The sequence below is a fragment of the Oncorhynchus tshawytscha genome, linkage group LG25 (genome assembly GCF_018296145.1).
Source record: "Oncorhynchus tshawytscha isolate Ot180627B linkage group LG25, Otsh_v2.0, whole genome shotgun sequence".
Classification (NCBI taxonomy): Eukaryota; Metazoa; Chordata; class Actinopteri; order Salmoniformes; family Salmonidae; genus Oncorhynchus; species Oncorhynchus tshawytscha.
The window spans coordinates 19,155,049-19,171,857 of record NC_056453.1 but is presented as its reverse complement, the minus strand read 5'-3'; the positions used below and the strand labels follow the sequence as shown (position 1 = coordinate 19,171,857).

The 16,809-nt window shown below is 43.2% G+C and overlaps 1 protein-coding gene across 3 annotated transcripts in view; it reads left to right on the top strand.

The window, feature by feature from the left end:
* The first annotated feature begins 6,442 nt into the window (after nucleotides 1-6,442).
* The window catches only part of LOC112224368 (myosin-16-like), a 46,878-nt gene continuing 36,511 nt past the window's right edge, over nucleotides 6,443-16,809 (top strand). Inside the window, exons 1-2 of one of the 3 annotated variants that reach the window (XM_024387879.2) lie at nucleotides 6,443-6,654; nucleotides 11,738-11,929. In XM_024387879.2, coding sequence (XP_024243647.1) covers nucleotides 6,571-6,654; nucleotides 11,738-11,929 — 276 coding nt within the window. In that variant the 5' untranslated portion in view covers nucleotides 6,443-6,570. Of the gene's footprint in view, nucleotides 6,655-11,520; nucleotides 11,619-11,737; nucleotides 11,930-16,809 lie in introns of those variants that run through there. The other 2 variants (XM_042306079.1, XM_024387881.2) reach the window with 2 other exon arrangements.

Here is a 16,809-nt window from a genome sequence, read left to right as displayed (position 1 = left end):
CAAGTTGTTTGTGCCTCTACAGTGCATCTACAATAGAGAACATCTAGAATGTACCTGACTACAGATTGACCACTAGAGTGCAGGATCTGAATGCCTCATAGCCCAGCAAGCAGCTTGACTTGACTGAAATGTCTAGTTTAGGGGTGTCAAACTCATTCCTTGGAGGGCCTAGTGTCTGCTGGTTTTTAGTTTTTTCTTTTAATTAAGACTTAGACAACCAGGTGAGGAGAGTTACTTGCTAATCAGTGACCTTAATTCATCAATCAAGTACAGGGCTCCCAAGTGGCACAGCGGTCTAAGGCATCACAACAGACCTTGGTTCGATCCCGGGCGGCGCACAATTGGCCCAGCGTGTGTGTTTGACCAGGGTAGGCTGTCATTGAAAAATAAGAATTTGTTCTTAACTGACTTGCCTAGTTAAATGAAGGTTAATACAAACAAACAGGGAGGAGCAACCTCCTGCAGAGACTAAGCCTTGTGTGGAATGAGTTTGAGACATGGTATAGTATGTCAAATCATCAACAACAACAAAAAGGTTCAGAGACTGTCACACTGTTTGTGGGAACAAGCTAAAATGGGCTTAGAAAAGCCATAAATGCTTATTGTTTCATTCTAAATTCTCATCAACTGATATTGATAAATTACCATCTTTTAAAATAAAAAATATTTCACCTTTTATTTAACCGGGTAGGCAAGTTGAACAAGTTCTCATTTACAACTGCGACCTGGCCAAGATAAAGCAAAGCAGTGAGACAAAGACAACACAGAGTTACACATAAACAAACACAGTCAATAACACAAAAGAAAATATAAAAATCTATGTACAGTGTGTGCAAATATAGGGAGGTAGGCAATAAATAGGCCATAGAGGTGAAAATAGTTACAATTTAGCATTAATACTGGAGTGATGGATGTGCAAGTAGAGATACTGGGGTGCAAGAGGGTAAGTAATAATATGGGGATGAGGTAGTTGGGTGTGCTATTTACAGATTGGCTGTGTACAGGTAAAGTGATCGGTTAGCTGCTCAGACAGCAGATGCTTAAAGTTAGAGAGGGAGATAAGATTTTTTTTTGCAATTTGTTTGAGTCATTGGCAGTAGAAAACTGGAAGGAAAGGTGGCCAAAGTAAGTGTTGGCTTTGGAGATGACCAGTACACTATACCTGCTGGAACGTGTGCTACGGGTGGGTGCTGCTATGGTGACCAGTGAACTGAGATAAGGCGGGGCTTTACCTAGCAAAGACTTGCAATATTGAACAGTAGGCTACCATATTTAGTTAATTGTTGGGGCACAATATTCTGGAGTGTCTCACATGGACCTGGAGTGGCTCTCTTTACTTTCCTTTTAAAAAGGATTAGATCTCGTGACATGTATAAGATCCTACAGTATGATCTTATACATGCACAGCCCTGGAACATGAACGACAGTCCCCACCATCTCGGTCTTCTCTTGTTATGAGCTCCTCCACAGATTAATAAAGCATGTATATACTGTAGTATATCCCGGCACCTTAACACCAGACCGCCCTTACGTGATTTATGGAGATAGTTCCCGCTTGCACTATGACGTTAACGAGAAGCCAGTAGTAAGGTGTTTAATCTTCTAGACATGAAATAACAAATGTTTCGTGATGCATGATTCTCTTTCAGACCTCCGGGTTAACCACAGCTAGCACATACTGTAAATTAGAAACAGTTTTTACACTGGTACTGTAGAATCCTGAAAGAAATGTCAGTCACAAATCATAGCTGACACAATGTCAACATACTATAACTCATCATACAGTTCAGTGGTGAGGCTTTGGGGCAGTATGTGTGCTTACAGATTGGTACTCATGTGATGACCATGTATTTTAGTAAGCCTGCTTTCAAATCCTCTCAGTGCATCTTGGTGTGTTTTTTTTTTCTCCTCGCTTTTTATTCGTTCATGGCTTAAAATCTGTCACCTTAACCACATCCACTTTGTCTAATAAACTGCAATGCGGATCCCCTGAATACTCTTGTGATTCAGACCACAACATATGTGAAATGTCATAAGGTATACGTAGATGGGATGATGACACTGAAATGAGGGGGCCCTTCTCTGCCAGAGTTATGATTTATTTGAAGGATGTACTGGGTGACTGTAGTATGAGGCAAGATGTTACCACGGCACCAACCCACAATTAATCAGATTCCAAAAATGTGCGTCATGCACCCGCAGACCTGATGCTATGATCATGCTAGAGCACGATAGAGCAGGTCCAAGTTTCCCCTTAGAAATTGATCCTAGGTCAGTTTTAGATTTTCACTCCCAAAAAGGTTTGGATCTAAGGAAGGTAGGCTCAACTCAAATCAAATCAAATTTTATTTGTCACATACACATGGTTAGCAGATGTTAATGCGAGTGTAGCGAAATGCTTGTGCTTCTAGTTCCGACAGTGCAGTAATAACCAACAAGTCATCTAACTAACAATTCCAAAAATACTGTCTTATATATAGTGTAAGGGGATAAAGAATATGTACATAAGGATATATGAATGAGTGATGGTACAGAGCAGCATAGGCAAGATACAGTAGATGGTATCGAGTACAGTATATACATATGAGATGAGTATGTAAACAAAGTGGCATAGTTAAAGTGGCTAGTGATACATGTATTACATAAGGATGCAGTCGATGATATAGAGTACAGTATATACGTATGCATATGAGATGAATAATGTAGGGTAAGTAACATTATATAAGGTAGCATTGTTTAAAGTGGCTAGTGATATATTTACATCATTTCCCATCAATTCCCATTATTAAAGTGGCTGGAGTTGAGTCAGTGTCAGTGTCAGTGTGTTGGCAGCAGCCACTCAATGTTAGTGGTGGCTGTTTAACAGTCTGATGGCCTTGAGATAGAAGCTGTTTTATAGAAGCTGTTTTTCAGACTGATCCTAGATCTGTGCCTACGAGCAACTTTTAACTGGGACAGTAGAGATGGCATCACACAGTGCACAGTGCTTTGGGGCCTATCATTACACCCACATACTAGGCAGTAAGATTATAGCAATTACCAGGTAAAAGCCTGTCATTAGGGCTCTGCTTCATATAAGGTGGTTTGATAGCATCTTCCTATGAGGATAATCAATGTGGTGCATTATGACCATGGATCAAACCATCCAAGACTTTCTTTATTAGCTGTGTCTCTCCTGAAGACCTGCAGGTGATTCCTCAACAGTTTTTGGGACTCGAAGCAGGCCGATTTGATTACTCAAACTGTATTGACAAACATATCACATATCAGTTGTAATTGTCTCATGAACATGTATGCAGAGTGAAACATCCACCCCCCTCTTTTGCAGACAAATAATTGTTTTTACACGTTTGTGTTTTTTATTTTACCTTCATTTAACTAGACAAGTCAGTAAATAACTTTTTGTTTTACAATGACAGCCTACCAGGGAACAGTGGGTTAAATTGCCTTGTTCAGGGGCTGAACGACAGATTTTTACCTCGTCAAGCTTGAGGATTCGATCCAGCAACCTTTCGGTTACTGGCCCAATGCCCTAACCACTAGGCTACCTGCTGCCCAAGTTTTACCAAAGCTGTGAAATGTCTTTTATCATTCCTCCTCCTGACCCCCAACCCCCCCACTATGACAGTGTCCCAAAAGAGACTATAATACACACACACAGCCCATGCTGTTATCATTTAATGTGTTTCACGCCAAACAAAAACCCCATTCACTGAGATGTGGCCCCGAGCCAGAACACAACCTTGATGATAAGCCGTACAAGAGCCGTGGAGGAGGAGGAGGAACAATTATTCCACTGGCATCTCACTGGCTCTATCACAGAGGCTAGGGTTGAGAGGCCTGAGGTGAAGAGACTTAGGAGACTGGGAGATGGATTTAGTACATTTATTAAAGAAAGGGTTGGTATAAAGGCTGGGAAGCCAATGCGTTAGAATTCAATCAAACTATCATCTGTTGGCTGCCAGGATACACAACTCTTATTCTGACAACTGGAAGTAGTCTACCTGAGTGGAAGCAGTCTACCTAAGGCACTGCATCTCAGCACTAGAGTTGTCCCTACAGACACCCTGGTTCAAATCCGGGCTGTATCACACCCGGCCGTGATTGCGAGTCCCATAGGGCGGCTCAAAATTGTCCCAGCGTCGTCAGGGTTTGGCCGGTGTAGGCCGTCATTGTAAATAAGAACCTTTTCTTAACTGACTTGCCTAGTTAAATAAAGGTAAAAAACAAAAACAAACTGGTGTTACTCCTTTTTTTTCACCTTTATAGGAAAACAGCTACAGCTTACAGTAAATACCAAACTGTGGGCTTGATTGAATGACGTCTCAGAGGTTTTCATAACAGGAATGTTGGTACAGTTTGACCTTGTGCAGAAAAAGCCTTGATTTTTTAACAAAGTCATCCAGGTAAAATGGTACAGTAAACTGAACTTGACGTCCAGAGTGGTACTCCCCACCGAGGTCAAATTCTTCAACTCCATCTGCCTGTGGAAAACTCTGAAATGTACTGTCATGCGATCTTCTTTGTCAGATAATGCTGGGGAAATTAATATCTTTGACTGTCATGGTGATTAAAAAGTGAAATGACCTGTCCTCTGCATGCCCCAAGATGAAACAAACCAATCATCCTCCCTGTCATTTCTTCCACCTACGAAGTAACCATGTAATGTCACGCACGGCGTCCCTACCTCTTTCCCTGCCTGTAGAGATGTTGAGATGTTGTCTGCAGGAGAAAAGTCCTGTCAGATGTGAGTTCTAAAGAGCTTAACCTGGAAAGGACAGGTTATGTCAGGTACTGTAGGAAGTGTTTGTATAGAGAGAATTTAATGACTACAGACAGATCGGATGAATGTGGGGAAATACCGATGGATGTTGGTAACTCTTTAGAATAGCTTTCAAGTAATAAACGTTAACCCTTCAACAGGCAGCTCAACTAATTTTGACAACCAATTTTAAATGAAATAAAACATACATTTTGTTTGGCATATTTTACCATCTCAACCAATGCCATTTAGTAAAATGATCATGTGGCTTTCACTATCAGACTCCTATATATTCTTTAACACCCATTCAATGATGGTTGAAAACCAGGAAGTGAATGTGAGCAAAACCCAAACCTAATTTACCACACATTGTTTTACCAATTGTGTATAAAATGGGAAATGACAAGGTTGTGAAATGTTGTTGACCCCTAAAAACATAATTTAAGAATGATTAAATTACTACTATGTTGTTGTTTTAGACATTTAAGAACTCTTGAAAAATATGCTTTTACCAAGAAGTTGAGTTACCCATTAAAGGAATGCTATTAAGTCATTGTTAGTGATAATGGACAATAGAACAGTATTGTTATGGGAATTTTTTGTCTGTCCAAATACAAAAATCCTTTAAATTCATATCATTATCTACTGTCTGCCTGTTATCTTCAATTTGTTTCACAATATTCTGTAGATGTAATTTTACTGGTATTCATATTTTGATGCAAATGTTCATATTTTATTAATATTTGATATCTGTCCTCATTTAACTAGGCCTATCTTCCATTATAAGTAAATGAAGCAGACATAATGTAAATTAATGTATCATTTTTTAGATGAGTTAAAAAGGTCTGCAAATTCCAATACAAAATTGGTTTACTCTAATTGGGCAACTCAACCGGCTGAAAGCAAACATTATTAATTTATATCTTATACTGAGGCTAAATACACATATTTTGCAGAACAAGAATTGTTCTGATAATTATTTCTTGCTGTGACAGTTAAAGGGTTAATCAACTATTTATAAGTAGTGTAGCTACTCAATTCTTTTACTTTTCTAATACATCTACAATATTTCCTGTGTGTTTGATCAGTAAAGCTATAATAAAACATGTTTTTCTGTCAGTGTTTGGTTTGATTATAATGAAAATCCACAGGTATTTCGATTTCACGGAGGATTAAGGGAATTCTGCCTCAGCATTTTCAGTTTGGCTGCACTGAGTACTTTGCTCAGAATTACAGAGTACTCAAAGTAGTGAGCTCTGTTACAGAAAACATTGCTGTCATTACCGTTTGACTAATTACACTGACACGGTACACTGAATAGAAGCAAACAAATAAAGAATGTTTTATCTTTTTAGCAGGTTCAGGCTCACTGAATCCCCTTTCTGTGAATTTTCACCTTAGTGGTGCAGTGTATCGGGGGTTAACATAGAGCTTTCCTCCGGGGAGGGGAGGTGGGGGCAGACGGTCTCTGTGTGTTGTGCCCCTGTCAGTGGGTGGTGGAGCTTTAAAGAGGGTGTGGAGGGAGGAGAAGGGGAGGAGAGGGAGGGAGGTGTTTGGGGGGAATGTTGAAGCTCGTTTCTGTTTGCTTTTTGCACGTCAGATCCCTCCTCTCTCTCTCCCTCCCCCTTCCTCCCTTTCTCCAGACAGATCTGTTCTTCTCAGGGTCAGGTAGCAGGGCTGCAGTGAGCACACATACACACACACACACACACACACTCCCCAGAGCACCGGCGAGCACACACACTTGCTCCCCAGAGGCCGGTGGGTGAAGACAGGATGGGGTGTAGCTCCCAGACAGAGATGTGAGGATGGAGAAGAGAGTGTGTGTCATCCAGACAGACTTCCGTCAGTACAAACCCATCATCGCCATCCACAGCAAGCCACTGGCACACGTAAGAACCACCTCTCCTCCTTCTCTTTGGATCCACTTCTCTGTGTCTGGTTCTGTTTCTCTCTCTCTCTCTCTCTCTCTCCATGCTTGTTAAATTGGTTACAGCCCCTCCTCTGTTCTGCAGGAGGCCTACCCCCTGAGTTAGGGGGTCTAGTGTTGGTCTCTACTCTTCCTGCAGGGGGAGAAAGTGAGTGAACTTATACATCAGTGACTGAATGAGAGGAGGAATTTGTTGTTTTACTTGCTGCCTCTTCAGCAGGGAAGAGTAACAGTCTTCCCTAGTGGTTGGTTAACCTTGAGAGTGTTTATGGCTTTAACAGACAGTGATAATGTTGTCTGTCTGGAGAGACTCACACCGATGCAGCAAAGGAATGCAAACAGACTGTCAATCAGCCAGGCAGAAGACATGGGGTCTTGTGTTGAGGAAACAGGAAGCATTTTCAGGGGATAGTTTGGTTGAATTGTTGAAAATCAATATTGGTCTAAAAGTTCTCTGAAAGTATGTAATATATTAGAGATTTCCGTCAGGCTTGTGTGTTTAGTTATACTGAGAGTGAGTGGTACTTCAGATTGGATGGTACAGCAGTGTGTGAGTCAGATCTGAGATGGATGATATCTCTGTATGATCAACGAGCCTGTGACATCAGCCTGTCTCTCTCCATTGCAGACCATGTGGGATCTCTCTCTCTCACACACACACACACACACACACACACACACACACACACACACACACACACACACACACACACACACACACACACACACACACACACACACACACAGCTTTTGAAGTCATCAAAAGCAGTGTGATTTTCACACCTTGATAATACTGTTTATTATGGGTCAAGACATTACAGCACAGTGTGTATGGGTCAGGTATGGTATAGTGTACACATACCAGACACCTTGTAATGAAATAAACTAATTGAAAGGTAGAGTTCTTTTACAGTGTTTTGATTTTCCAGATGATAATGGGTGTGTTTCATGAACGCGGCATATTATTAAATCACCAGGAGCTCTAGTTTGACTGCTGTCGCTCGATGTTTCTGTGTTGGAATTCCTCAGCATCCCAAAACAGCTGTACTGAAGATATTCTCTCTCGGGTCTTGGCTTATGAAATCAAATCATATGAAAACAATCATGGCATTGATCTAATTGCAATCCAATAGCAGTACATGCACCCAGAGATCAAACGCAGCACCTGTAGATGTAGGCCTGCATGTGTAGTGGTCGGGCGATCAAAGAGTCTGTGTGCTTACCTCCATGACCTGGACCTACTGGAGTTCAGGTAGAGGCCAGACCAATCTGCTTCAGATTGGGCTGGGCTGCAGTTCAACCACCTGGCATTGTTTAGAGTAGTACTGTGTGTGTTTAAGGAAATAGCCTAGCTTTATATGTGTTGTAGTGGGTCAGAGTTATGTTAATAGTTCTTGCTTAAAATCATCACCACCTTCTTATTATGAAGTGAAACCGTGTAGATTAAGATTGTAGGGCTTAGTATTATTTTACACAGACTGATGAGAAACCAGTGGGTGGTACAGTACAGATACCCTCAGGTCAATGCAGTGAAAGTACTGTACATTCCAGGCATTTAAGGGCTTTGCAGTATCTTGGAGTTGAGATATCATTGGTTTCCCAGTACTAGAATTGTTCCTACAGTTGGACAACAATGCATTCAACCGAAATGTGTCTTCCGCATTTAACCCAACCTCCCTGAATCAGAGAGGTGCAGGGGGCTGCCTTAATCCACGTCCGGGGAGCAGTCAACTGCCTTGCTCAAGAGCAGAACAGCAGATTTTCCCACCTTGCCAGCTCTGGGATTTGAACCAGCAACCTTTCGGTTACTGGCCAAACACTTTTATCATACTGTTGATTTATACAATAAGTTACTGATAAAATGACTAACAGTGCAGAAACGGTGTTAATAAGAGGGACTTTACTTGGGGATCTGCCACTCTGTCCTTGAAAAAAAGTGAGTGTGAAGTTCAGAGAGGGAGAGAAAAATTCTCCCTTTCTCTTTCTTTGTTAGGCCTATTTACAGACCTAGATCAAATGGAAAGATCAGTTCACTGAAAAGTAACAATGTGCACGAATCGCATAAATGTAGGTGTGTGTGCCTGCGTGCCTATGTGTACATATGTGTGTGCATGCATGCTCCTGTATGTGTGTTTCGACATTTTCTGATTGGACAAACATCCTCCCTCCTCAAGTCAAAACACAAACGCTCTGCTCCACAATAAGTCCCATTCATCAAGCAGGAGGGGATGTATATTAACAAAGACAGAGGTTCATCAGGGTTAGCTGCCTTATTCACACAGACAATACCCAATGCTTATATAGCTTAGCACTGTGATTATGTGAAAGGTGAACCATTGATGTGTCACTTTAAATATCTTCCCCGTGCTTAGCACTACTGAGGGCTATGGAGCTAATGTGCAGAATGATGTTAAGTGCCACGATAAATCCAGCCCTGACAAGTAAAATACGATCTATTCACCTGACTGTAGCCGAGGGAAGTTCAGGTGTGTCTCAGTGTGTATATCCTCAATGTTGGTTAAAAACACACATCTTAAATCATATTTGGACAACAAGGCGAATGCCCACAGACACTTAATGTTTCCCTGTCATTGTTAGTTGACAAACTGTACATGAGTTTGAAGAGGTAAACCCTTTGTTGAGGTTAGGGTTAGAGTTGGGCTAATGACAGCTCTTTTCCAGTGACACAGATACCTTGGCTCAAGCTGCGACAGGTTTTCTATTGCTGTGTGTGTGTGTGTGTGTGTGTGTGTGTGTGTGTGTGTGTGTGTGTGTGTGTGTGTGTGTGTGTGTGTGTGTGTGTGTGTGTGTGTGTATTTTACACAGCTTTCCTTTTCAAACTTCTTTAGATCGAGCTGTGGAAAATTTGTTCACATCTGTTTTTCCACACAAGGAAACTACAAATTTATGCTTTTGTACTCGAGCCAGAATTGCTTGTAGATTCTTGTTAGCTAAAGAGAGAAAATAAGAGAAGATTGATTTGCCCTGGTGCACAGTAAAAGTCTAAATGATTGCTGCGAGACTTCTCATTGTTCTGGACAGCATGTAGGCCAAGGTTACATGCCAAGTGCACTTCAGTGCCACGTAGAATACTTCAAATATGGACGTTTCTGTACCTTCATATGAATTGCTGTTCCAGAGATCAAGTATGCACGAGAACGCATTGATCGTCTGGCTTAGTTTATCACACCAATACAATATCAGGCATGATGTACATCCCAAGTGGCACCCTATTCCCTAGTGCACTACTTTTGGGGTGGCATTTGAGACACAGTTTTAGGCTGGTTCAGTCACCAGCACAATACATTTTTTATTTAACTAGGCAAGTCAGTTAAGAACAAATTCTTATTGACAATGAAGGCCTACACCGGACAAACCCGGACAATGGTGGGCCAGTTGTGCACCGCCCTATGGGACCCCCAATCACAACCGGATGTGATTCAAACCAGGGGCTGTAGTGACGCCTCTTGCACTGAGATGCAGTGCCTTAGACCACTGCGCCAATATGCACTTTAAACAGTGGGCTGCAGTGTGTGCACCCAGCACATCCGATTCAAATATACTGTCAAACTAAAGGCTAGATAGGTTATCAGATGACTTTAAATCACATGGATTAGCGTTGTACTTGAACAAAGCCTGCATGCATTTACCGTCCTCCAAGAGTGGCATTTTCCCTTCCCTGAGCAGTGCAGATGAATGAGACGGCGAACCTGGTGACCGCACTACGCCTTCTCTGCCACTGTACTTCGGTTGGCTGTAAGACTCTCTAGCAGAGAGGGCACTTGAGCTGACTATACACTGGACTGAGAGAGCTAGTTCCCTAAACCTCTGGTTGTTCCCTCCGATTCACCTCGATTCCCTTTGGAGCGTTCCAGGGACTCAGACCTGCAGGTCAAAATACTATTTGTTTTCTTTCAATAACTTGATTTAGCTTAATTGTCTGGTGTGCCAGGTGGCCTGATGTGCACTTTTGGGACAATTCCATTGGCTCTGTTGTTCTGGGCAAGTTGCCAAGCTCAATCAAGTGCACCTAAAGTATTTGAAAGAAAACACATTTGATTTAGAGAAGCAGGCCCAATTTTCTCATGGCAGGCTGCATTCCACTGAGAGTGTTATTGTCTGTTTGTGGTAACTTGTCAGGGGGCTCAACCTTTGATAGAGGACTGTTTAGCTAAAGAAAACCCATGGACTGGTGTAGGGGATGTGTTACGGTCAGAGGCTGTATGGTGCTGATGAGAGAGACGCATGGACAAAGAAAGGGCTGGTACTTGGTAAACATGTAAAGATATTATTACCATTCTGTCATCTCCATCTGTCTCCACTAAGCAGCTCACCAGCTGTCTGACCTCTAACCTCTGACACTTGCGTGCCAGGTACAGCTCACTTCCTGGAATGCACTGTACTGCACGTGAGGATGAAACTCCTACAGTGACAGGAACAGCGGGAGATATTGTATAGGACAATATATGGAATGGTCTGGAAGGGTTTCCAGAGAATTACAGTAAAATTCCCTCTGGGACGATATCAATTGATTCATTGACAGACAACAGAATCAGGTGTTCGTGTAAATGTCTGACGGATCTAGCTACGATTTAAGAATCACTGTGCTCTATCCTGATGGATTCTCCTCCACGTACATGTTAAAGTATGATAACATGAACAGATGTTATCTCTCTCCGCACACTATAGCTCTGTGTACGTTTCCATAAGCCCAGCTCTCTCCTCTTTCTCACCTGTCAATATCAGAGCTGTTAGATGACACTGCGACGACAGCAGCAGCAGCAGTATTGAGGTATTTGCTTTCCTTTCTGAGTCCAGAGGTCTTTGGTTCAGCAGGGGAGCGGCAGCCGCAGCCCACAGGAGGACATTTTATATTGTTTTAAAGAGAGTGGGCCAGGAGAAGGCCCCATCTGGAGAGAGAGAGAGGTGTGTGTGTGTGTGTGTGTGTAGGATGGGGGAGCAGTCCAGACTCCAGACAGCAGCGAGAGCCAGCCAGCCAGCTAAAGGAGCGTTGTCTGTGTGTGTGTGTGTGTGTATTGCTGCAGGTTGGGTCTCTGTCGCTGCAGCAGTGTACTCAAGCTCAGACTCAGACCCAGGAGGCAGGGATGAGGGAGAGAGAGGAGCTGAGGAGGGCTATAGAGCAGAGCGACCGTCTGCTAGCCAGGGTCCAAGAGCTGGAGGAACAGAACACACAACTCGGGAAGGACAAGAATGAGGTGGCCACTAAATACAGAGCTGTAAGTCTCCATTTACTAAACGTCTGTTTTCTCTAAGTCCCCCTTACCTTCACCCAATTCTCTATCTGTTGTCCTTTCTCCCTCTCTGTCTGCATCTCTGTCCATCTGTTTCTCTCTCTCCTTCCCTCTGTTTCTCTCTCTTTGCCATGTGTTGTGTACACAACTTTTTCTGACGTTGACAGTCGTTCATTGTGTTGTTAGTCGATCTGGTTTCCATTGAGCTTCGTCACGTGACAAATGGCATGGATGGGATGTGTCTGCAAGGGCAAATTTGTGCATGATAAGGGATTCTGAATGTAGTTATTACTTCAACCGCCAGCGAATAGTACTCACTATATAATGATACGTCTCTGGAGAAAGGGAGAGGGGGGGGAGAAAGAAAGAGCCAGACAGTACCAGCTTGTTGTAATGATACTTTCTCTCTGTGTCAGTTTTTATTCCAGCACATTGTTTTACTGTAGAGAGAAGATAGAGATGTTGTGCGTTTTTATTGTGATTCTCTCAGAGCCAATAACAGGCGTTGTACAGCTCTGTGGCCTCAGGCAGTACAGTGATTGAGTGGTTAACTGCTCGGAGAACTCTCTGATAGACATGCTCCCTTCCATTGAAAAGAAGGATGGCAGAATGATAGCTTATCCTATCACTTTTTGAGTTATTCATCCAGGTGATCCAGATGAGATTAAAAAACTGTTCATCAAGAGAGATCTGTGTCAAGAAGGCAGCATACAGACAGGTTGGCACTTACTTAGCCTTACACGTATTAGGCTACTGCGGCTGTTCTGGTTCTGACTTGCAGAGGAGAAGTTGTAGCCTCGTCCCAGATAAGTACAGATCTGTCATTATAACAACAGTTAGATATGTTGGCTAAAGCACATACTGATCTGGGACCAGGCTGGAGAAGTTGTAGAAAAGACAAGACCCACCAGGGCAAATTATTTAGTGTGAGTGGAAAGGAGAGAGAGGGAGAGAGAGTGTATTTGGTGGTATTGCCAGTGGTTTCAAAGAAAGCTCCAATCCAGCCCAGGGGATCTGGCCATTACTGGTGCTGATTTCCTTAGCAGACCCGTCAGGCTGCCCTTCAGCCTGCTCCAACGGAACACTTTGTGGAGTTAAAAAGTACCACTGCAGCTCTCTTCACACACATTTTATCACCGTCTGAATTTGACATATTGAAGTGTAATTTGGAATCTTGAAGTCGTAACTTTTGCCTCATGGCTGACCGTTCACACGCAGGTTATTTTGGATTTCCTTTTAAAAGCATCGACTTCTCCTGCTTAAGGAGCACTTCCCAGTTTTCGAGGGAAGTTTGTCCCTTTCTTCATTGTCCCGTAGTTTTCTGATGTCGGAGCTGGTCGGAGTTCTGGGAGGGCTCAGAGGGACACCACCTCCCAGCTTTCTCTGTCATCAGGAAATGATGTATTCAAATCAAATCAAATCAAATTGTATTTGTCACATACACATGGTTAGCAGATGTTAATGCGAGTGTAGCGAAATGCTTGTGCTTCTAGTTCCGACAATGCAGTAATAACCAACAAGTAATCTAACTAACAATTCCAAAACTACTGTCTTATACACAGTGTAAGGGGATAAAGAATATGTACATAAGGATATATGAATGAGTGATGGTACAGAGCAGCATAGGCAAGATACAGTAGATGGTATCGAGTACAGTATATACATATGAGATGAGTATGTAAACAAAGTGGCATAGTTAAAGTGGCTAGTGATACATGTATTACATAAGGATACAGTCGATGATATAGAGTACAGTATATACGTATGCATATGAGATGAATAATGTAGGGTAAGTAACTATATAACTAGTAATTAGTAACTAGTAATTATATAAGGTAGCATTGTTTAAAGTGGCTAGTGATATATTTACATCATTTCCCATCAATTCCCATTATTAAAGTGGCTGGAGTTGAGTCAGTGTCAGTGTGTTGGCAGCAGCCACTCAATGTTAGTGGTGGCTGTTTAACAGTCTGATGGCCTTGAGATAGAAGCTGTTTTTCAGTCTCTCGGTCCCAGCTTTGATGCACCTGTACTGACCTCGCCTTCTGGATGATAGCGGGGTGAACAGGCAGTGGCTCGGGTGGTTGATGTCCTTGATGATCTTTATGGCCTTCCTGTAACATCGGGTGGTGTAGGTGTCCTGGAGGGCAGGTAGTTTGCCCCCGGTGATGCGTTGTGCAGACCTCACTACCCTCTGGAGAGCCTTACGGTTGAGGGTGGAGCAGTTGCCGTACCAGGCGGTGATACAGCCCGCCAGGATGCTCTCGATTGTGCATCTGTAGAAGTTTGTGAGTGCTTTTGGTGACAAGCCGAATTTCTTCAGCCTCCTGAGGTTGAAGAGGCGCTGCTGCGCCTTCTTCACGATGCTGTCTGTGTGAGTGGACCAATTCAGTTTGTCTGTGATGTGTATGCCAAGGAACTTAAAACTTGCTACCCTCTCCACTACTTTTCCATCGATGTGGATAGGGGGTGTTCCCTCTGCTGTTTCCTGAAGTCCACAATCATCTCCTTAGTTTTGTTGACGTTGAGTGTGAGGTTATTTTCCTGACACCACACTCCGAGGGCCCTCACCTCCTCCCTGTAGGCCGTCTCGTCGTTGTTGGTAATCAAGCCTACCACTGTTGTGTCGTCCGCAAACTTGATGATTGAGTTGGAGGCGTGCGTGGCCACGCAGTCGTAGGTGAACAGGGAGTACAGGAGAGGGCTCAGAACGCACCCTTGTGGGGCCCCAGTGTTGAGGATCAGCGGGGAGGAGATGTTGTTGCCTACCCTCACCACCTGGGGGCGGCCCGTCAGGAAGTCCAGTACCCAGTTGCACAGGGCGGGGTCGAGACCCAGGTCTCGAGCTTGATGACGAGCTTGGAAGGTACTATGGTGTTGAATGCCGAGCTGTAGTCAATGAACAGCATTCTCACATAGGTATTCCTCTTGTCCAGATGGGTTAGGGCAGTGTGCAGTGTGGTTGAGATTGCATCGTCTGTGGACCTATTTGGGCGGTAAGCAAATTGGAGTGGGTCTAGGGTGTCAGGTAGGGTTGAGGTGATATGGTCCTTGACTAGTCTCTCAAAGCACTTCATGATGACGGAAGTGAGTGCTACGGGGCGGTAGTCGTTTAGCTCAGTTACCTTAGCTTTCTTGGGAACAGGAACAATGGTGGCCCTCCTTCTTCTTAGTGTGTGTGCGTGCGTGCAAGTGTGTTTGTGTGTGTGTGTTATTTTTTACATCATGCATTATCTTTCTCATTAGTTAACATAGTGTCTCTGTTTCAACTCTATAGGCAACAATGTATGGGAACATTAGACAACAAAAAAATCTCATTTAGCTCCCCCAGTAAAAGTTAGCCAAATGAAATGGTAGTGCTTCAAGCTTTGTCAGGACAATGATACATAAACAGAGAAAAGTGCTCGGTTTACCCTTCAATTACGGCTAATGGTAAATAAATGTGGAGTAGTTTTCCAGAGCTATCCAGATGCCCTAGTAACAGTAGTCTCCGCACTGTCTGGACTGGTTTAGATGTACTGTGTGTGTGTGTGTGTGTGTGTGTGTGTGTGTGTGTGTGTGTGTGTGTGTGTGTGTGTGTGTGTGTGTGTGTGTGTGTGTGAAGGAGAGGGTACAGAGGGTCTGGGATGGTTTAGAGGTACTGTGTGTGTGTGTGTGTGTGTGTGTGTGTGTGTGTGTGTGTGTGTGTGTGTGTGTGTGTGTGTGTGTGTGTGTGTGTGTGTGTGTGTGTGTGAGTGAAGGAGAGGGTACAGAGGGTCTGGGATGGTTTTAGAGGTACTGGGGCCCAAGGAAAGGACTGCAAATGTGTGTTGGAGTGGGTAGAGAAAGAGAAGGAGAGTGATGAAGAGGGTAAAGAGGGTCTGGACTGTTTTCAACTGTGTGGAGAATGACAGTGAGGGAGGGAGAGAGACAGGCAGAAGAAAGGTTGAAAAAGAGAGAAAGATGAGCGAGTAAGACAGGGTTTTCTTAGAGGTATCCAGCCAAGGTGGTGCCCAAGGGATCAGATATATGAGTGTTTGGATATGCTTTTTTATATATTTTTTAATAATCCAATTTCATGTCAGCAGTGTTTGATTGTGAAAACAACCAGAGGCTGTTGGTTGAACTTTCCACCTCTTCAATTTCAACTCTCTATTCTGCCATAGAAACCCTGGAAGGCAGCAGCCACTCACTATCTAATGTGGTTAGATTCCGATTTTCCTGTAATCTAATAGACATAGATCTCTCTAGTCTTCTCTCTCTCTCTCTGGAGGGGGAAGAATGATGCAGTTTGGCAAGGAAGCTGTTTGAAATAGCTGGATATTATCCTGTCTAGGGACATAAACTTTACCTTCATAATCTTCCACGTCCGTAGGGGCTTTCCAGAAAGCTTTCATAATGGCTTCTGTGTCCTTAGTATACTTCTGCACCTGTGAGTTCCTTACTGTAGCTTAGTCTTATAGCCTTGCCTATATGGAAGATAATACTATCACTCCAACCAAAAGTTGAATGAAATGCAGAATGCAACATAATATTACATTAGCGTCAGTTCATAGAAGCTGCACTACAACTTTTAAACAACTAACTACGGAACCATGATGTGAAATGGAATAGCAGTTGCTTGGTCAGAACAATCAAATGACAGTCATTGATGACACACACGTGTCTTCCTCTGACAGAAGAGAATCCCTCAGATTCCTTCAACCTAAATCCATCTGAATGCATATCCATACTTGGCACCCATGTTATCTGCTACAAAAGATCAGTGTTAGTGTTGGATGTGAGTGGTGCTTGAACACTGTCTGGGCATGCTGAGTGTCTCTGGTCTGTGTAGTTCATATGGGTGTTACTGCAGGCTTTTATGCAGACATGAATGGGTTCCTCTG